A 22,595-nucleotide genomic window follows, 5' to 3' on the forward strand; every position below is an offset into this window, starting at 1 on the left:
TGTGTGTGTGTGTCTGTACACACACACACACACACACACACACTTTGGTATAATCTTTGATCTTTAGAGTTGGAAAGCTTACATTCTCCCTTTTCACCCTGTCATTTTACTGAGGGAACAGGTTTTGAGGCGATGACGGCTTGATAAGGGTTTACAGAGATAGCATGTGCTGAAATTAGGACTCAGGTCCAGAGTTCTTACTACAGCTCCCAATCTGTTGGCCTCAAACCCCTGGGAGAAACTCATCAAACCTATATAGGGACCAAGCCTTACCCTAGATACTGTATCATATTTGCACTATTTGAATATATAGAAACCTGCTGTTTGAGATATTTCAAATTCACCTAAAAGCATGGCCATAATCATACAAATTATTTTCATGTAGTTTTTCAGTTAAGTCGATGAGAAGGTCCATAACATTTTAACTTCATGAAAGAATCTTCACGGTCAGAAAAGTTGTAAACCTTTATACTAGATCATTCTTCTCTTGAATGGGGATTAATGGTGGTGGATTTGATCCTTAAGATTTTGACTTTAATTGATTAAATGGGAAGGAATTTCCTATTTTCCTAATTATAACTTAGATTAGTGACACAGTGATAGGATTAAAATGTTACCTGTACATTTTAAATATTGAACTGTGAATGATTTGCTGTTAAGTATATGGATATACCCCACGACATGAAACCAGTCCCCTTAAATCTTCATCCCTAAATACTATATAAGCTGAAAAAGTGGTATTATTCAGGTTAGAGCTTAACACCTTCAAATTCTGATTTCTAGATTTATACCATAATTCAGTAGACTAGAAGATGACGTGAGGGAGCCTCTTACTTATGTGATGGTTTAAGTGGAAAGAGTGGGCTTTAGGGAAAGCTCTGGCACAAGAATGAGCAATGAAAAAGAAATGAGAAAGATAAGTTAAAAATCCATGCCACTTGTTACTTGAGTTTTTAATTAAGGTTTTTAGATACAGCATATTCCGTTGCTGCTGTTGTTAACATTTTGAGATTGGGATAGATGGTGATTTTATTTTATTTTTCTTCTTTAGAATGCGTATCACAATGTGACTGCAGAGCAGCTCTTTTTGAAGGACATTATAGAAAAAAACTTTGTAATCGACTTGACTCAAGATTGACCCTACAGACTCCGAAGATGATGCGAACAGTATTAGTTTTATTTTTACACTGCAATTTTTAGTTTATTTTTAAATATGTTGGATGTACTTGTCAAGAAATTATATTAAGTCTATTGCTGCCTGGTGCTTCATAACCACCAGCTTAATTTTTGTGAATATATTTAATTTATGGAAACCAAGACATGCTAAGCTATCAGGGAGAGTGAATTTTTCATTGCATTGTTTTAAAAATAAGCTAGTTTTCTGAGGTGTTTTTAAGCATCTTTTTATAGTTACTTCATCTTAGACTTCTGAAGGGATGTGACTTCCTAATAAGTAAGGGGATTTAGTTTACCACAGCAGATTTTGAATGTAACGTGACATTCTGAGAGGTTTATCTGCCTCCTGTAAATTGGTGGGGAGCTGGCATGCAGCGGCGCCTTGAATGTGGCATACTGGAACCACCTCAGGCCTCTGTAGCTCTCTCTGGATGATTGTTTGGTTCATTTCTGTTCTACCTGAGGAACCTGGCTGGAATCTTAAACCAGACCCTAAGCATGGATGATTAGGGAAACCTACGATCATACTGGCTTAATTAAGCATTTTTTTCCTACAGTTAAGTTAAACCATGATTATGATGAGTAGTTTGGTAGAATGAAGATGTTTTTTAAGTCGAAAGAAATAGGATAAATATGAAACTCTGGATAAGTAAATAACCAAAGAAAGAATGCAATTCCTAAAATCTGGTGACTGCATTATTTTAAAGAAATAAAGTTTATACAAAGAAGCTGAACTAGGCAAGCTCAAGAAGGAGAAAAATTCTTAAAACATTTTTTGCCTGGTTTAATTTATTCATTAAAATTTCAAAGTTTATTGGAAGTAAATTAGGAAAGACATGAATGAGTAAACCTTTAAGAAGAGTCAAGCTTTTTCTGGATTTAAATGTCATTGTCATGAAAAACCAATTGTCCACATGATTAAATCGCATCTTCAAATGGAAAGCTCACCTAGGGTGCACCAGAGAAGACTGTTGTGGGATGCAAACAAGCCAGTTGGACAAAAGTGGTGAGCTAGTCGTCTCCCTTTTCATTTTAATGTCTGACTATAACCAAAGGCTATGGGGAGGGAGCGGGACAAGGGGTGAAGAGAACAGTGGAGGTTATAAGGCTGGAATCAAGAGCTGTCAGAAGAGGTAGGAGTGGAAAGAACTGGCATCTTTTGAACAATAATTATCACTGGGAGACAATGATAATTATCACTAACTAACTAGCCTGCATCTCTAAAGAGAGTGTATAAATACTATTAGATCAGAAACAGAAATAAGTGACTGACATACTTGAAAGTGGTGTAAGGGGGACAAAACTAGTAGCTGATTTAACCCAGACCTAGGCAATAAATATGGACTCTGTTCTGTTAATCCCAGCATATGTTTGCACCGTACCAGTCTCGTTTGATTTTTCTGATAACTTCTTTGAGGTGGAAAAGGCACTGCTGTTCAATGTGATCTTTCCCTCATACCACACAGCCATAGGCTGCAGCTGGGCTGCTGAAGCTGAGTTTGATGTAAAGTAATTCGGGCTTCAGAAAGGATGGTGCTGGCTACAGAAAAAGTCAATGTCAAAAACCAACGGTAGGCACTTCCCTGCTGGTGCAGTGCGTAAGAATCCGCCTGCCAATGCAGGCAACACGGGTTCGAGCCCTGGTCCGGGAAGGATCCCACAAGACGCGGAGCAACTAGGCCCATGTGCCACAACTACTGAGCCTGCGCGCCACAACTACTGAAGCCCACGCGCCTAGAGTCCGTGCTCTGCAACAAGAGAAGCCACCGCAATTAGAAGCCCGCGCACCGCATCCAAGGCTAGCCCCTGCTCACTGCAACTAGAGAAAAGCCCCCACGCAGCAACGAAGACCTAACGCAGCCAAAAATAAATAAATGAATTTATAAAAACAACAACAACAAAAAACCAAACCCCCAAAACCCCCCCAATGGTGGCATTTTCAAATGTTACTGTAAGTACTATAATATTGGCCATAAAAACCTGATCTTAAAATTGAGGGATCTGGCATTTTGCATGGTATGAGAAAGGTTACAAACCTCAAGGTTGTTTTATTTAAGCAAAAAACAAAAAACCTGAACAAGACATATATACAATTTATTAAAAACACATGAACACATTAAAATCTCACTATTTATACAGTCTAAATTCTAGCAACATATACAAATACTGAGTGACTACAGTACATGCCGAGGTAAGAAAAGTACATTCTGGGAGAATATCACTGACACTCAAGCCATTTTTATTTCCAATACGTATTTCAATACATGTTTTGTTTCTACCTTTCCCAGTGCCAAAAAAGAAGAGGAGGAGATGAGAAGAAACTAGTCACAAGTTGGATTAAATGAGAACTGGTGCCACAATTGACCTAAAAGTATCCAACTCTTCCTTAGATTTTGCAGTTTAGGGACTTCAAGTTCAGAACTGAAAGGCAGAGCCAGTAGGTAATTTTTTTTTTTTTTTTTAATAAGCAGAGCTTCATTGATTTCTCTTAAGAGGGGCTGAAAAGCTTTTATTGTCCCACCTAATCTATTCATTCTTTCGAATTGTATTATCTGACATGGTGTTTCTGTAACCCTCTTGCTCTCCAGGTAACAATGTGGAGCCCAGGGAAAGAAGTTCAAGCTTTATCACATTCCATAGAATTACAGCCACATTCATATTTAAACGAGCTCATTTTCTGCTCCCTCCAGTGCGAGGGTTGGGGGGGGGTGTGTGTGGGGGGAGGGCAAGTGTATAAGTAACATCCTAATTTCAGTTACCGAATAAATCCTCTGCTCGAACCATTTCAACAGCGAATAAACCCATTGTTCAATACAAAGTGCAAACAGTGAAACGTGAACTTAAATAACTGGGCTAGACCCTGCATACGCAATAGGATCTATTTAGATTTACAGCTTTCAATAAAATATAAATCAGCATTCACAATATCTTCCCTTTAACTGTGCCGGTTCCCAAGATCAAGTAACAGCTAAGCCAGTGTAATTTTATGAAACCTTAAGGGCCACATTTCCTGCACCACTGTCTGATTCTACTTTTGTAACCGCATTAACAGGAAAGAATTTAATCCAATAAGCCACAGTGAGTTAAATCTTTTACATGTTTCAAGCAAAGAATAAAAATTCCAAGGGAATTTTGTAAAAAAATGGTTACTTTCACATTTTCAGTTGTTACTTGATTGTCTCCAAAGCTGTATATATAGCAGACATAGTAACATTAGAAAAAAAAAACAACCCAAAACAAAACTCTAATATGAAAACATACGAATTAAAAGAAAAAGTACAAACCAGTACAACCCTTTGTATCAGGCTCAGCTCTTCATTTGGAAAGTAAAATATATAATAGTAGTTAAAAACTAAGTATTTTATAAAAATTATTGGTAGTTCAAAAACAGCACAGTGGCAATATATGAATCAAGTCTTAAAACATGCATTATTTAAGAAGACATTTGCTTCTCAAAAAAAAGTTCTATGGGAAAACAATCAGGTATACACAAACAAAAATAGCAAGCATCTTTGGAAAAATGAAATAGTTACTGAAATCATTTCTCTTAAAGCTTCAAACAGGCATATGATTTGAGAAAAAGTATATTTTTGTATACTAAGGACGAATAAAAAAATAAAGCAATTGGTTTACTCTCTTCCCACCTGAAAGGGGATGACTGCATTAATACATGTGCTTCACACATTCATAGGTTTTAATAAAAGTTCAACATCTGTGCTTTTTGTTTCAAATATTTTGAAACAAAATGTGTATTGGTTTTTCAGTGAATAAAATTATGCCTCAAAAGTCTGTTGGAAAAAAGGAAAAGCCACTGAAAATAAGACCAAGAAAATCATACAACTAGAAGGCAGGGAGGCCGTAGAAATAGGCAGTTCTGTTTTGAAGCAACGTTTTACAATACTGATAGACTCATGGAAGCAAGCAAAATGAACACTGTACATCGTTAGTCAAATTTAGCATATTCTGCCATCATCTGGTGGCACAGGCTGAAAGAAACAACTAGAACCTGATGGGGAAGTATATTTCAATATTAAGTCTGCAAACTAAGGTTTATATTGATTGATAGAAGAGGGGATGCCAAGTTTCTATATTTTAATCGTGGTCAGCTTCCATATCATCTTACCAGTCTAAAGACTTTTAAAGATGGTTTCTACACTAACGCTAATAAACTGCACATGGTTTCTATTTCAGTCATTTAAACTAGTTCTGGGCAAATGGTGACAAAGAAGTTGCCCAGAAGTACCAAAAACAAGACAGGAATTTTCCCTTGCTAGGATGCTGAAACATTTGTTCCTTAGGTATAATATAAAGGACTGCACCCCCTACCACATAGATGGCATAATCACACAGAGCTGAAGAATACATGCTGGGTTTACATTTCTTATAGTAGTTTACTGTGGAAAACAAGTATTTCTTTATTTGACTAAAAACAACAAATTACCTTGAGATTCAAAGAATAACCTGTATACATAAAACCAAAGAGGACAAATTCGGTTACTTTTTTTGGCGGCGGGGGGTGGTAATTTATATGACTCCCGAGGAGTCATGATTTTGCCTTTCACCGTGATAAATATAAGTGGGTATTGTTTAGTGTTCACTTTTAGAAACCCTCAACTTTTCACAACTCTCCTAGGAAAAATTCCATTGCAAGTAAAGTTCGGGGCGGGAGAATCTCCTTTACAGCATTTTTAATTTGTAAAGTTGTTCCTGTTTCCACATGGAAACATTAGGGGATCTGAAATAATGAGGTTGATAAAGCAAGCATCACCCACTGAAAAAACTCAAGCATTTATAAACACAAGAACGGGGCTGGCCACCAAGGGCCCCAGGTGGAACAAGCAGGGATGCGGCCAAGTTATGTACTATGAAATGTTAAAGCTCGTTAGAGTGTCAGAAAGTGAAAAATCACTGCTCACTACAGGTCAGTTTCCCAGCTATAGCTCTTCCTAAGGAAAGATGGATAAGTATATATGACTGCAATCAAAACAAGGATTATGTCACTATTTTAAAAAAAAATTCAGAAAGCAATATAGGAATAGAAGAGGAAGAAGTCATGATAGTACCCACCTTTCACAAAGAGCAGAATTTCAAGCCATCAGACATTTTATAACAGTACCGTGCGTTATTGCCAGAAAGGCTTACAGAGCCATCTCGAGTTCATCAATGTAACTGCAGCACTGGTAATAAATACTCTCAGTGATTTTTAATTTCTTTGAAGTGCATAGTAGGGAGCTTTTTCTGTATAAAATAGTGTTTTACAGTAGTAACAAACAGGATATTTGAAATTTAATAGGCAAGCAGTAACTGTGCTACAGTAACACTTTTAAAGCAAGATGGCAAGATTAGTAGTTTCCTGTACCTCGGTCATCACATTTCCCCCAACCACGTCCGTGACAGATATGTAATACGTTCTATATATTACTACCACTAATACAATTTTAAAAAGGCCATGTGCTTTAAAATGATGCTTTGTAAAAGGCAGCATCACCTTCAAAGGGTTTCTTTAGAAACACCACACTCGCCAGCCCTCCCTGCTCCTGATGCCCCCTGTGCGCTCTGTGGCACTTGGTATACCAACTCGTCTGGGGCACTTGGAGCCGGCTTCCCACCTTTCGGCGTATCATACTGGGCCTGGGCTGAGGAGCAGCTGTCAGTCCTGGAGAGAAGAGTGTTGTATGTTCCCACCAGAGGGGGAGGTTGGTTCCCTGCAGCTTTGAAAGTGGACGCTGAGGGCAGGCCAACCGAAGCTGTGGGGTGCCCGGACATATCCACGACAATTGGGGTTGCGTACTCGGGCCCAGTAACCGGGAGTGGTTCAGCATAGGCATGATAGACTTCCTGCACAGGGGAGCTGTAAGGGTCTAGGTCAGCATAGCCTGCTTCTTTGCCTTCCTCTGGTTTAAAGGTAGATCTCTGATGGAGTGTGCCAACAATTCCTCCCACAAGTGGCTGTGCATACTCTGTGGGTATCGCAAAACATAGACAACAGAAAAGTTATCTCATTAAGGCAGGGATCCTATAATTCAGGGTGGCAGCTGCAGGCTTGCACCGAAAACAAACACCTCTTTATGGCACGTTTGTTATCAACGGAGACTGATGGGTCTTCCCGCAACAACTAACTTCAAAAATTAAAACTAAAGACGTTACCCTATATCTCGTGGTAATAAGTCGATGTGCCAGAAAGCTTCATTCATGGAAGTCTGCATAAAGAGTGTATATGTTCTTCAGATTTATAGACAGTACTTCATTGGAAAATAAATATTCCATTACTGAAATAATATTCGTCTTGGAAAATAATTTCGTAGATTTTTTTTTTCTTTTTCAAATATTAGGAAATGTTTAAAATGTATTCTAGGTTAATAGGATAAATACTGTGAGGCCACTGTGCCTTTCCTGCTCTCCTTTTAAAACCCCCAAAGGCCCAATAAAACCAAACGGAATTTCAGGTAAGCAGACAAAATGCCCAAAGTTTTTAGAAATGAGTACCCCAATTTTATGGATAGAACATCTAAGACACAGAAATGACTCTCTTGAGGTCTTTTTAAAAAGTGGTTCTATGTTTGGAAACTAGCTCATCTCCTATACATGAAACAGATAAAGGGTACTGCAAATCTCACAGCTCTTTACAGTGAGCGCGGCAGCTTCTCCTTCCCCTGGTGGCTGCACTAGTTACCTGCAGAGTCAGCCTGCAGCACCGTGGTGACTTCTCTAGGACTCAAGTGATTCACTTCACTACTGCTGTAGCGAACTGGGGTTTCCTCGTGCTCCACTGATTTGGCAGGAAGAAACTGCTTCATTCCTTTCCACCAACCTTCATTGTGATCATAAGTAAAAGAGACCATTACATAGAAAGCTATGTTTGAAATGATAACAGTATATGAAGGGAGAAATCCTGTTGCATTTAAGCCATTTCTATAACAAATATTTATACAAACCAGCCTTTGTGTTCAAGGTTTTTTGGTTTCTTTGGTGGTTGTTCTGGTGGTAAAATACACACAACATAAAATTTCCTATCTTAACCATTTTTTTTGGCCACGCTGCACGGCTTGCAGGATCTCAGTTCCCCGACCGGGGATGGAACCAGGGCCACAGCAGTGAAAGCCTGGGGTCCTAACCACTAGGCCGCTGGGGAACGCCCTGAACCATTTTCAGTTGAACAGCTCAGTGTTATTAAACACATATTCACATTGTTGTGCAACCCTCCCCACCGTCCATCTCCAGAACTTTCATCTTGGTGAAACTGAAATTCCATACCTAGTAAACCGTAATTCCTGATTCTTCCCCTCAGCCCCTGGCAAGCACCACTCTACTTTCTGTCTTTATAATTTTGAGTACTCTAAGTACCTCGTATGAATGGAATCATATGCTATTTTTCCTTTTGCGACTGACTTATTTCATTTAGCATAATTGCCTCAAGGTTCATCCACGATGTAGTATATATTGCAGAATTTCCTTCCTTTTTAAGGCTTAATATTCCATTTTATGTGTATAACCACATTTTGCTTATCCATTTATTGGTGGATAGATACCCGGATTGCTTCCATGTTTTAACTATTCTGAATAACGCTGCTATGAACATGGATGTAAAAATATCTTTTCAAGACTCCGCTTTCAATGCTTTTGGGTATATACCTAGAAGTGGAATTGCTGGTTCATATGGTAATTCTATTTTTAATTTTTTGAGGAACTGACAAAAAATTCTGTTTTCCACAGAAGCTGTACCATTTTACATTCCTGCCAACAGCGCACAAGGGTTCCAGTTTCTCCACATTCTTGCCAACACTTGTTGTTTTCTGTTGCTTCCTATTCTCTATTTTGTTCCTCTCCTCTAACCTTTTATTATTTCCTTCTTCCCTATAGCTTTGGGTTTAGTTTGTTCTTCTTTTTCTAGTTCCTTAAGTTGTTCAAACTTATTTTTTGCTTTGATAAGACTATCCAGTGCAAAGCAGAACACAGTAGAAATCTCTATCAAAAGCATATACTGAAGCAAATCACAGCTATTATAGTGCAGCCAGATATAGTTTGTTATAGCAGTGGTCTTTAGTAAGTTTTAATAAGCTTAAAAAATTCTAAGATCAACCCTGTGGGGGGCAGGGGGACGACGGTGAGAAGTAGCAGCCCAAGACCTGCCCCCATCACTGCTCTTTTCTACCCTCGTCACAGTGAATTCTTTTGACCCCTAACAGTCATTCCAGTGGTGAGACTGGGAAGTGGGAGACCCGCCCGCAGAAGGCCTCTGGTGTCACCCGCAGCAACCTGCCACCTGCCACAGAGAGTAGGAATTCGGAAGATGACAACTCATGGCAGAGATAGCAGACTTCACTGACTCGTAAAACGCTGAACTCCACTGCGGTAAATATCCACAGCAGAGTGACACACACATACACACACACTGTGTCACCAGGGCTGCAATCCTCTGCTTCTGACCTAGTGTTCACGAACACCACACAGAAAGCTGGTTTCCTCAAGACCGAGACATACATGGGACAAACCAGACAAGTTTTCCAAAAGGAAAAGAACAGAGCATGTGTTATGAGAAATTCTTACTTCCCATTTCATTACTTAGAGACTAGAGATTTTATAGAAAAGTAAAAATGATCAGAACAGAAGAGGAATGCCATTTTTTCTAACAGTGCTGGGGAGTTTACATGGGCCTGAAAATGGCTTTCCTTTTTCACTGCTGCCAGCTGGAGGGCAGAGGCTTCCCTCTGATGGAAAGAGATGTAAAGCCACAAATTACCTGCCCGGTCCCAGTAAGGTAAGTCATAGGTGCCTTCAGCTTTTTTCTTTCTGGAAAAATACAGAAAAAAAAAAGATACCAAATAGAGTGAGTTCACTAGTAAGAAAGCTCTGAAACTGCAGGATAAACACCAAAGTTAATAATTAGTCAAGAGTACACATTTCTACTTGCTGATTTCCCTGGGAGACCTCTTTCACTTGACTTTTGAAGTTGCCACTGCTGAGGCTCATGAATTCTGGACTCTCAATAAATATTAAACAACTATCTCCTGAGACAGTTATCTTGTCACCCAACTATTTTCCACTCAAATGGATAAAGGGATAAAAAAAAAAAAAAGACTATGTAGATAAAAACCTTGAATCAAATCAAAGACCCAAGCCTGACACGTGGATTATTCTGGGGAAATCATGTTAGGTTTGTTTTGGTTTCAAATACAAATTTCACAAATCAGTCAATTCACAAAGTTCACAGGATACAACAAAAGCAACAAAACCCCCATATTTTCTTCTACATTGTTACTTTTTTTTCCAACTTACTTTTTTTCTACAGTCCTTTGCCGCTGAGAAGTTTAAAGTGTCACACACCCTTAACTGCATAGACCTGATTCCTCTACCATGTGCAAGATAAGCCAACGCTGTCACTAACAGTGAGGGGACCGAGGGCCACGTGTGCAACGAAGAACGTTCTCCCCCAGCCTGCTCCTCAGAATTCTGACACATCCTCCCCTGGAGAAACTTCTGTCCCTCCCCAACATTAAGAATTGCTATCTACCGTAAGCCTTTTAAAAAGAAAAAAATCAAGCACACAAAAGGACATTTTCTGATGTACAGCTAATTAAAATAATGCGCTGCAAGCTAAAGAGAAAGTTTTTCTAGTGTTGTCAACGAGGAAAAGAGGGTTATGTGACTTGCTGAAGATCACAAGTGGGGCTTTCTCAAAGAGCCCAAGCTATGTGTTTTTCCTGCTTCGAAACATTCTTCTCTAGTATAAGACTATGTTTTTATTATTGATACTAAAAGCTCCCTCATTTTAAAGTCTGGCTGTATTTAAAATATAATACTTCATTATTTCAAAGTAAGGTATAGCGTAAAATTTGTGGACGAGATGGTAGGTGCTGAAGCTGTCCAAGGGTTGTACTATAAAGGATTTCATATTCTTGATCTCCAGTGACAAAGCTGCAGGTGATTTATTCGTTACATGTAAAGTACTTAGAACAGTGCCCTGCATAGGTTAGGGATTCAGTAACTTGCAGCTGTTTTTATTATTACTTTTCTCCTGGCTATTTTCCATAAGCCCCTTAACGGCGCTTCCTCTTTACTCCTTGTCACAAAGCCAGTCGTCAGCAATTTCATCCACTACGTTTGTAGAAGTAACCTCAATTCTGCAGCTCAGACCTTTTGTCCTGAACAGGCTCATGTTCCATCTTGCCTCTTGGGAGTCTGAATGTCCAGAGTCCTTTAAACGTCATCCCACACTGATCTCAGGACTTGCCTCCTGCCTCTCAACAGCTCTACTCCCCTGTCCTCACGCCCACGCCCTGGGGCTTTAACCGCAGAGTAGTTAGACTTGAACTGCCGATTGATCAGAGGCTGCAGCGGCTAACAGCACGGGCTCTGAAGCCTGGACCAAATCTCCACCCTGCCATGTGCTGACCAGGTGACCTGGGACAAGTTACCTGTGCTCTCTGAGTCTCACTTTCCTCTTCTATAAAATGGGATTTATAACAACACCTGCTTCACAGGTTGTTTTAAGGATTAAATGAGTTAAAACACGTAAGGCATTTAGAAAAACGTGTAAAACCAGCATTTCGTTTTATTTTCTATGCAACTGCCGTTGCTACTGTTCTCACCACTACCACTGTTGCTGTCCGGTTCCCTGAAAGCATCGTGAACTTTCCTTCCTGGACTCTCCCAGAGCCCTGTTCCCTCCTCCCCCGCCTCATGCCCTCATGCTAAGTTGTCAGTTCTGTACAGACAGCCCCCAACACCAGGAATCCAGGACCCACGCCTCCTCCAGCTTCCTTCCACCCGTGGAACAAACTGTGGTTGGTACGGTTATGATTCCTACTCATCTTGGGTGAAACTTAGAGGATTTAAGCTATTTAAGACATGTTACGTAGTTCAAAATGGAGTCCCAGTGGCCAACACGAACTTGCCTATGAGTTGTTTTGAAACATCCACTGAAGGACTGCCAGTGTCCTCGAATGATAAACTGAGAATATTACTTTAGACAAGAAGTTTGATGGGCCATGTATGGCACGGGAACAGACAACAACTGAAGGAGTCCAGACTCTTCCCCTGGGGTAACAGTTATTCCTTAAGAGGAGACCATTGAACAGAGTGACCTGAAGGATCTTGGCTGGAGGCCCCCATGCTGCTGAGAGCTGTTCCAGATGGAGGCCGCCTGCGGCCCTGCTGGAGCCGGGGTGGTTTCCCACTCTCACTTGTCATGTGCTGCTATTGGTGCTGAGATGCCTCCTTCAAGGCTTCTCCTTGGAGTGGTTCGTTTACACCCTCCTCCCCTGTCCACCCCCCCCACACTTTGCCTAACTTGTGTTGTGCGCTAATTATGTATAGTAAACCGAGTGAGTCGTGAGTTGAATATTGGCTACTGTTTTATCTCCAATCCCGTGATCCCTACCTGCCCTTACTGCTGGGCCCTGCAACAAACAGGTTCCACGGTGGAAGGTTTTCTGCAGAGTATCCTCTCCCATCCATAGACTCTGGGGTTCACCACTGGACTCCCAGCACACAGCTCAATACTTGGCAGGGAGTAGGAGGCTCAAATATCTGTTGGATGGCTAGACAAATGAAGTCCCTCCAAAGCTGTCAGTCACCAATCTGTCCCTCCTACCCTGTTACCTCTACTCACGCCATCTCTACCGGTCAACTGCACAAGCCAGAAACGTGAGAGAAACTTAGATCCTCCTCCTTCCTTAGCAAGTGGCCAGTCAAGCCCTGCACTGACACCTCTGGGAACCCTCTCCCCCTCCAAGTCTCTCCCTTTCCTAGAATTGCTGTATCATGTTCCTGTGTGGCCTTAAAAGTTTCCTAACTCATCTCTCTGCCTCTTCTAGTCTCTCTCTCCTCTTCAATCCACCCTCCTGCCACCATTTTTCTACAATCATCTGATAATATCACCTGTCCGCTGAACCCTGCTCAAGGATTTCCCCATCTACAGAAAGTCCTTCCTGGTCCCAGGTCCAGGCTGCATTTCTATGGGTCTCCTAGCGCTCCCGCACGCCAAGCCCCTGTGGGATGACTCACTGTTCTGCCTACATTCCACAACTCTGTGCCTTCCTGCAAGCCATCCCATCCATCTGGGCCATTCTCTCTTCCTCTGTCTCGCCAAATGTAATCCCTCCTTTAAGGCAAACCATGCCAAATTTGAGGAACACTCTTTTCTGAAAAAAAGGTTTCAGGTAATTCTCATGGTTCTTACGTCTGTGTTCCCCAGCACTTCATATACAACTCATCATGCCAAAGTATAGTGGTCAACCCTGCTAAACAATCTGGAGATAATAATTGTGTCTCATTCTTTCAAAGTGCTACTAAGTATCTATTATATCTTACTGATGTGTGTAACCCATTGTATAATACAAAATTTGATATAATAAAGGTACTCAGTAACTGATTATGGAATTGAACTTACTCATTTTTTACAGGAATAAAGGAGAAGTATATATATTTTTATTCTAATGGCTATCTTAACTCTCCCTCTCAAAAAAGTTCATCTTCTATATTTAGTTTCTATTTCACATTTGGAAACATCCCCTCTAGGACCAGTTAGGTGAACTAGTTTTGTACGAACCTGTTTCTCCAATGCCAAGCACACACTAGTATGAGAATGAGAGTGGTAAGGACCATGACCAGCACAGGGACAAGGACGGCGGCCAAGGCTACATCTGAAAAACAAAAACAAACAAACAAAAACACACATTAATACCAAAGGGATCATTAAGGAGAAGAGTACATATTAACCATATCACCATTCAAAGCTTTTCTATCTCAAAAAAATGCCATAAACATAATTTATGCAATGAGAGTGGGCACGAGTGGTAATTGCAGAGGACTTCATGGATACATGGAAGTGCGTCACATTATTTGCTCCACCTTTGCAGTTTTTAAATCACCAAGACAAATTAAAAGACAAATGATAAACTGGGAAAACGTATTTTCTGCATACGTGATAAAAGGTTAATATAGTTGATCTATTACAGAATTTACAAGTAAAAAATAAACAACAGAAAAATCAGCAGAGATGAAAGAGCAACGCATTAAGAGCACAAGTGACCATTAAGCATGTTCACCTCACTAGTAATCAGAAAGATGCTATTTTTGCTTATCAAATTGGCAAATATTTAAAAGAACAACTAATTGTTGAAAAGGGTATCAGGAAACAGAGATTTTGATGGGACTATAAATCGAAACTACCTTTCTGATTGGCATTTTGGGGCAATATCTATAAAAACCTATTACTTGGCAATTCTCTATGTAGAATTTATCCTTAGGAAAAAATTAAGATGGGATTCAAAGACGTATCTTTAAATATGTTTGCTTCTGTATCTGCAGAAGACTGTAAAACTGTAAGTAATCCAAATGCCCAACAATGAAAGGGAATAAGTAAATCATGGTCTCCTCCTTATAATAAAAATATTATCCTTATAAAATAATATTAAAATATCATCCAGCAATTGGAAGTGATGGCAAAATATTTATAGATACAGGAAGATAATAATATAGTATTAAGTATAGAAACCAAACGTGTGTACGAACAAGGCAGAAACCAACACAATGCTGGAGCCTGCAGGGACTTGGAGATCACTTAATCCCCTTATCTCACTCCATAGATAAAGAATCCTGGGCAGAAATGGTCTGCTTAAGGTCAGTTGGGACACTAGTTTCTTCCTCCACCTCTCAACCTCCTCCTGGCCATGAGGGTGATAACAGCAACAACTGCTGCTATTTACTGGGTGCTAAGCGCCAGACCTGCATCTTATTTACTCCTTATAATCCCACCCAAAGAGAGAAAGAAGCTAAAGATACAGGTAGGAAGAGGATAATCAATAACACCAGGCCTCTGAGAAGCTGTATGGATGGGAACTAGGTGAGTATGCAGGCTCCAAAAAAGGAAATGCCCTTTGAATGGCTTCTACTTTGGGAAGCTGAAGATGTAACTGAGAGTGACTGAGGATCTCTGGGTCAAGGGTTTGAAAAATACAGAGAATGTTTCAAACAGCTACTGTTGAGAACAGACAAAAGAGCTAACCAGGGAAACAGAAAGTCCACCAGCTGCTACTGAGGGCTCCACTGAGGGAGGATCTGGACATTACAGCAGTGGCACAAATCTGACCATGACATGATTTGCACCAGCATCACTCTCAGCCTGGATGTAAAAATGGAGAAAGGAGAAGTGAATAAAACAGAAATCATGACTCAGGATAGAAAGGACTAAGAAATTAGAAAAGCAAATGCGCTTTATCCCTAAAATTTGTGAAATTGTAGAGAGAATAATCAGGTTCAGATGGATACAGTCTGACTTATTCAGAGGCATTAAAATATATGCTTAGGTTCAAAAAAACAATAAAAAGTTTACATACTACTGTTCCAAAGAAAAGGAGACAGGAGGTCTTCAACCAAAAAGACCTAGATGTTCTTTGTTATTTTAAAGATTACAGGGATCCTAGTTCCGGAAGAAAATGCTTTAAGAACCCTTTTAGTCCTAAGATTTTAAAATTATATAATCAGATTTTAAGATGAACAACACTTTTAAAAGACTGTTTTTCCATCTGGGTATGTGGTCTGGGATTCCACCTGAACGCATGCTTTCTGTAAATGGATAAGAAGCTCTTTGTGGGATGCTGAAATTTCTCGTCTCTGTCAACTCTTGCTTCTCTCTAGACTGGACAAAATAAATGTTGCCCCTGCCATTTCAAAGAGTTGCCACCAAGTCCTCAGACACTACTCCCACCCCGTGACTCTGCGCCCTGAGGGGAATTCAGGATGGAGAAAAACAGAATACTGGCTCTAAACAGTTAAGATACATATCAATGAATAATTTCAATGAGCTCAGACTCTTGCATCTTCCCACACATAGAAAAGCACTAAAATCATTAACTTGAGACGTCTGGTTTTTGTGATTAGCGGTAATTTTTTGATGTTTGACTACATTTTTTCCAGCATAAACCCCTATAAATCCTGGCTCCTCCCTCTTTGGAACAGTTTTTCAGAACAATCTGAGAGGCTGTATCCCAGGCTACTGTCCCCAGTAAGACCCTGAATAAAACATAATTCTCAACTTCTAGGTTGTGAGGTTTTGTTTTTCAGTCAATACTAGCTTTTCCTGCAGCATGAGAAAGAAATTGGTCTCTTTGGGAATACTTCAGAAGATAGGAAGGAAACTGACATGTAGGAAGTTGTAGAAAGTTATCTGAATCCAGGCAAATTTTCAGAAAATGAGAATGATTAAGTGCTATGTGGCACAAGTTACTCTGAATGAACTGCTTTCTCTTCTCTGCACTGTCCTGAAAATTAGTGTGCTTTTTATCTGTCAACACTGAAATTAATTCCTCCATGGCACTGATGCTTTTTGTTCCTGAATTCAACAGAAATTTTGTTTTCAAACTAGTAAAATAAAAAAACTACTATGTTTTATATATGTTAACACCTTATATACTAATAATTAAAAGCAAAATTTGAAAGTAAATTGAAAAACACACTATTTATAATCTGAAAATCTGTAAACATTTAAAAAACAGAGACCAAATTTTTAAAATAAATGTTAACAGAGTATCTTTTTTTAAAAAAAAGTATGTATTTTCACCAAAACTTCTTTTTTCCTTCTTCCCTTTATCCTACCAAGTTGCCTATCCAGCAGATTAATGTATAATCAGAAAAAAAGTTTGTTTCCTGCTATGGTTTTAGTTATTTCTAGAAAAATTATCTTCCTAAGCCTGAGACTCCATATATTTAGCTATAGAGGGAAAAAAATCATAAGAGGAAGCCTAGAATACAGCAGCCATCTCTAAATATTTAAAGAACCATTTTACATAGTACCAGATAATAGAACTTAGAGCAATGCAGCCAGCTTTTTCTATAAGGTATGGAATCAAATTTTTTGCAATACTTAAAAAACAGAGGGAAAGAATCCTGAGCATTTAAAAGCTGGAAATGTTTCTGAAAACTTAAGTTAAAAACAAAAAAACTCACTACTATGAACAGGTATTAATTTTGGGGTTTGCATACCTTTGGTCACATTTGGAGTTATGGTGGTATTTTTGATTTCAGGAGTGGCAGTTGTTTGCTCTGTGTGTGCAGGAAATTCATTGCTACTTCGAGGTTGTAGTGGTTGAGTAAATTTGGGGGCACGACCTTGAAAAAAGTTTTAAAAACATTTTATTCTTTAATCTATACCAGCTTGATTAAAATAGTTACTTTATAATGCTTTTAATATGTTTATGGAAAATTATACCACAAATCCAGGGAACATCAAATTCTCACATTTAAAGTAGGCATACCTTTGGCTATTTTTGGAGGGGCTGTAGTGTTTTTGAGGTCACTGCTGCTCCGAGGAGGTGGAGGCTGAGTAAGTTTTGGAGGACGACCTTGAAAAATGGTTTAGAAAAGTTTATACATTTTGCTTATAAAAATCATAGTTAAATATAGTAATTTTAAATGTCTTTAACATTTCCCAGAATACTTAATTCTGCACACTAATTTTAAATCTCAGAGAGAAATACGTCAGAAGGATAAATATACTCTGCATGAAATGCACAAATATATTGGGATTTCTGAGTTTTTAAATCATTAAATTGTCCGAAAAGAATCTTCTTAGGAAGGAAAATAACAGGGAGTCAGATGATGTTGAATGATAAAGCTGTAAAAATGTCGTTCACAGTATAATATACTACTCATTCAATTCATTTAATAAATACTTATGGAGGGCCGACTATGTGTCAGGCACTATGGTAGTTTGGGGGGATATAACAGTAAACAAAGTATTAAAATATTATATAATTTTGAAGGAAGTTATTCCCATTTTTAATTTATTCAAAGTAAAAGGCACTTAGGCTAAGGTGACTTACAATCACCAGTGCTTATATGATACAAATATTCTACTACATGAGACCTGATTAAAAATTATTAAGGTTGAGACTACATTTGGAAAGCAATCTCATTGCATTATGTCATCAGTGACACCCTCTCTTTCTTCTTCCACTTGTAATTCTGGAAACCAGTTTGATATCTAATATGATATTTAACAGGGATAACTATTTCTTTTTAAAAATCCCTTTAAGAACATACTATAGAGTATAAACACTTACATTATTATTAATTAATTTCTCAGAGAACAGCACAGTCATTTTTAATTAATCCAGTGAAAACCACATGCCTTAAACATACTGTTGCTTTACCTTTAGGAATAAACTGACATCCAAGCAGTTCCACTTTCATGGCAATTTTCTGCTGCCATTGGGTAGGATTCACTCTAATAAAACGTGCAATAATTGGTGGCAAAAAGTTATTACGCACATCCTGGTGATAATCTTTGTTTCCTTGAAATATCTTTAAAAAACAACAAAAATTGGTACTTTACATCAACAGAGGCCAGGGCTAAACTGCTCCACTGAAACATGTTTTTGGTTTTTGCTCTGGACCTTAAATGAGTTCTGTAAAATGTGACATTAAGCATTAATTTCTAAGAAAATAAATTAATCATAATTTGGTAAAACTATTAAACTGCACACTCTTCATAAAAATTTCATAGGAGGAAAATACTGAATATAGAAATGATTTTAAGATGACTTAAACATAACAAAAGTTCTAACTTGGCAATTTGGGAAGAAGGTTTCGGTTGCAGTGCACAGTACCTTGTATTAATGAATTAGTAACTCTAGTCCTGTGGAATCACCAACTATTTAAATATATTAATTTTATTTTCAAAGTAAAGCATAATTGAACATTTGAGGTCTTAGAGGAAATGCTGTACTGTGTACCTTTCATAATTTTTCTCTCCATAAATAGACTGAAAGTGAACATACACTAACAAACACATAACAGATACATAGCTCCGCCTACTGGAGAAACTATATAAACACAGTTCCCATATCATACATTTTCATTTCCTGCTATTTGAACCAGAAAAGTGATGCTGCCCACTGCCTAATTTAATAATCATAACTAAATAGCCACAAATGCATCACATGAATAATCCTTAGGCAGAAACATAATTTCAGGTGACTATTTCATTCCCTCAACTATTTCAAGCAAATAATAATAGTATCTCACACTGGAACAGCTCTTCATTATTTACAAAGCATCTTCATATAATTAACTCAGATGTTCTTCATGACAAGCCTACAAAATAGGCAGAACCCAGAACACTGCGGTTTATACAATGTAAGTGGACTACATAGCCAGTCAGTTTACAGCAGTGATTTGAATCTGTGTCTTCTGACTTAACCATAGGGCTCCACTAAGCAAAAAAGAGCCCTCCTCATTTCTTCAGGCCAAATTACCTAGGCAGTTTCTAAAGACCATCAATAAACAGATACCTGCCTAAAATCCAAGTGGTTTTTTCTCAGTTAATGTGAGAACAAGTAAATGTTTAACTCCTCAATCAAGTTATTTCCAAATATTATAGCTATTTTCTTCCTGGCTGATTCAAATGGCATTCGACTATAACCTTCTAAGATGATTTAATATCCTTCATTTTTAAAGAGGTCTGAAGTTACAATAATCTCTGAACTAGTAAGCTTCCATCATTTCCTCAGATATTACTCTCAAGTAAAATGAAGGCGATTCCTTGTAGTCTATTATATTAGTGGAACAGGAACAATAACTAAACATCATCATCTTAGGACATAAAAACTATCCCTGAAATTTTACTCCATACTGCCATCTCATCTTCATAAAAAACTTAAAGGAAAAAGATTTCATAAAAACTAAGTAAAAAGGATTTACATTTAATGTACAAGCATTTATTATGACCCCCCCCCCCGTGTAATGTGGAGGCTCACAAGGTGCCACGAGGGTGAAATGGAAATGGAAGTCAAAGTTTTCACCCTCAAGGAACTTACATTTTATTGGATATTACCAAACACAAAAATGGCATACTATTAAAAAGCAATATATTATGAAAACAACTTGTATATACATTCCCATTTTCTGAAAACAAAACCAAAAGCAGCCTGAATCTTTGTGTATGTGCTCATGTATGTGTGCGTGCTTAGAAAGGGTATGAAAATGAATACATCAATTATCCCTGAGTTGGGAGTAGATGAGAGAGCAGATGGACAAACATAAGTGAGGCAAAAAAGACTGTTATTTCATATAATTCATTGTAAGCACTTCCACTTCTACCCACGACAGACTAACAGGGACTGGATTTATCCTTCTGCCTTAAAGATCTGAAAAATCAGATAAAATATATGAAACAATGGTTTTCAGAGGCTGGACAACAGGCAGCAAAGGGCAATACTCCCCAAGTGGAGGAAAACAAATGAGGTGAGCCCTTCTATTGCACCAGTATTGCCTGGAAAGAGCATGGTGGTCTCCCTGAATTGAGGGAGAGCTCAGAGATGGAGAGGCTAAGGCAGCTAGAATTTGCAGGGCAGAGTGTGGGAGAGACAAGAATTACACAGAGACTTCTAGGGTCTGTTGGGGTTTCCCCTTACACCTTTAACTAAACTATCTGTGGATGGAAAAAAAACCACTAGAAAGGAACAGGAGAACAATTCTCAGGGCCATACAGGGCTGGGCCAACTTATGTTGCCAACAGAGACTGGAGAAACCTCATATACATGGGACATTGGATTGAGTTCTTAGAACAGTATTGTCTCAGTAGTGGGGAAAAATTAGAACTAAAACTGCTCAGGTGCTGCCTAACAAACCTAAAATGTAAGCTTTGAAAAGATCACATGATTTCCAAGGAACCTAACTGCATCCCAGAATAAAGCTCAAAAATATTTAAAGGAGTAATAATAAAAAAAAGAAATCGAACACCAAGCAATATGAAGTTCACAATGTCTGGTAACCAATCAAAAATTACCAGGCATGTAAAATAGGACCCATAATATCTAACAATATATAAAGGTCCAGATATGACACGTTAGTATATAGTATTAGTAGACAAGGGCATTAAAAGGGTTATTATATACTCCGTATGTTTTAGACGTAAAGAAAAGGATGAGCATGTTAAGGAGAGACATGGAAGAAATTTTAAAAGCCAAAAACTAAATATCTAGAAGTGAAAAATACAATGTTGGAGATAAAATACACCAGATAGGATTAATAGCAGATCAGACACTGAAGAGGAATAGATTAATGAACTTAAAGATAAAACAATACAAATTTTCCAAACTGGAACATGGAAAGAAAAAGACTTGAAAAAAATAAACAGAGCATCAGTGAACTGATACATCTTCAAGATTCATAATCTTCACGTAGTTAGAACTGAGGAGGCAACATATTCAAGAAAAAAGGGCCTATAATTTTCCAAATCTGATAGAAATTATAACCCACAGATCCAAGACGCTCAAAGAAATCCAAGCAGAAGAAACATGAAGACAACTACACAAAGGTACATCATAATCAAATTGCTTAAAATAGGGCTTCCCTGGTGGCGCAGTGGTTGAGAGTCCGCCTGCCGATGCAGGGGACACAGGTTCGTGCCCTGGTCTGGGAAGATCCCACATGCCGTGGAGCGGCTGGGCCCGTGAGCCATGGCCACTGAGCCTGTGCGTCCAGAGCCTGTGCTCCGCAATGGGAGAGGCCACAACAGTGAGAGGCCCTCATATTGCAAAAAAAAAAAAAAAAAAAAAAAATTGCTTAAAATAAATTCTTGCTGAAAACAATGCAGACTAGAAAGCAATGGACCAGCATATTTAAAGTATTGAAAGAAAAAACTGTCAACCTAGTATTCTACACCCAGTGAAATTATCTTTCAAAAAGGAAGCCAAAAAAAGTTTTTCAGAAATATAATTCAGTGTTGTTAGATGTTTTAATAATATAAGCATGGATAATACTTATAATTTCAAAAAATTAACTATATTCTACAAGTGTAACAAATATTATTGTACAAATAAATATGTATGTGCTAATAGTAAAAAGTAAGTTTGGGGGCATTAGGCAGAAGTAAGTTAGATTCAGAGACAATATTTTTATCTGCTTCAAGGGGTGGAGGCTCACCAAAGATTGAAGTTCATGTGATATCAAGCAGAAGAGAGGAAAGAAGGCCTTGAGTAACAGCTGAAGAGTTTAGATCCATATGAAAGATTAAAGGGAATCCCTGGAGTTTTTTGAACAGAGAGATGAGAAAAGTGGCAAGTGAAAATATATTAGCATATCATGTATATGATAGAGAACTGATAGTATCATAAAATTGAAACAAAACTCACAGGGAGGTTTCATTGAAAAAAATGTGCTCATAATTTCAATTCTAGATGAGAGGCATCCACCTTCCTTGGGGACAGGGACCCCTTGTGGTGGGTGGATCAGTGTCCAGGAGCCCAGGTGAAAGTAACAAACCTCTAGTTGATAGCCACCTCTACCTACTTGCTTTCTACCCCTAAGCATTGTCATTTTTTGCTAACTAGAACTACAGTTCATTATTACCACAGAAGTTAAGGAAATTCTTCAGGTGGAAAAAAAGTTGTTTTCTACGACAAAAGTTGGTGAGG

At 38.5% G+C, this 22,595-nt stretch overlaps 2 protein-coding genes across 12 annotated transcripts in view; one reads left to right on the forward strand and one right to left on the reverse strand.

Annotated features, from left to right (window-relative positions):
- Positions 1–3,868, forward strand: part of ST3GAL6 (ST3 beta-galactoside alpha-2,3-sialyltransferase 6) — a 79,747-nt gene extending 75,879 nt beyond the window's left edge. For 8 of the 11 annotated variants that reach the window (XM_060010522.1, XM_060010528.1, XM_060010530.1 and 5 more), the window contains one exon: positions 1,052–3,850. In XM_060010522.1, the coding sequence (XP_059866505.1) occupies positions 1,052–1,138 (87 nt within the window). In that variant the 3' untranslated portion in view covers positions 1,139–3,850. Of the gene's footprint in view, positions 1–1,051 lie in introns of all 11 variants that reach the window. The other 3 variants (XR_009519233.2, XR_011246443.1, XR_011246444.1) reach the window with 3 other exon arrangements.
- Positions 3,869–4,313: 445 nt separating this feature from the next.
- DCBLD2 (discoidin, CUB and LCCL domain containing 2) overlaps positions 4,314–22,595 on the reverse strand; it is an 88,798-nt gene continuing 70,516 nt past the window's right edge. The window contains exons 10-16 of the mRNA XM_060010531.1: positions 18,330–18,480; positions 17,433–17,519; positions 17,161–17,286; positions 13,727–13,820; positions 9,917–9,966; positions 7,850–7,987; positions 4,314–7,136 (exon numbers count right to left, since the gene is read on the reverse strand). Of these exons, the coding sequence (XP_059866514.1) occupies positions 6,667–7,136; positions 7,850–7,987; positions 9,917–9,966; positions 13,727–13,820; positions 17,161–17,286; positions 17,433–17,519; positions 18,330–18,480 (1,116 nt within the window). The 3' untranslated portion in view covers positions 4,314–6,666. The remainder of the gene's footprint in view (positions 7,137–7,849; positions 7,988–9,916; positions 9,967–13,726; positions 13,821–17,160; positions 17,287–17,432; positions 17,520–18,329; positions 18,481–22,595) is intronic.

The sequence above is a fragment of the Delphinus delphis genome, chromosome 4 (genome assembly GCF_949987515.2).
Source record: "Delphinus delphis chromosome 4, mDelDel1.2, whole genome shotgun sequence".
Lineage (NCBI taxonomy): Eukaryota > Metazoa > Chordata > Mammalia > Artiodactyla > Delphinidae > Delphinus > Delphinus delphis.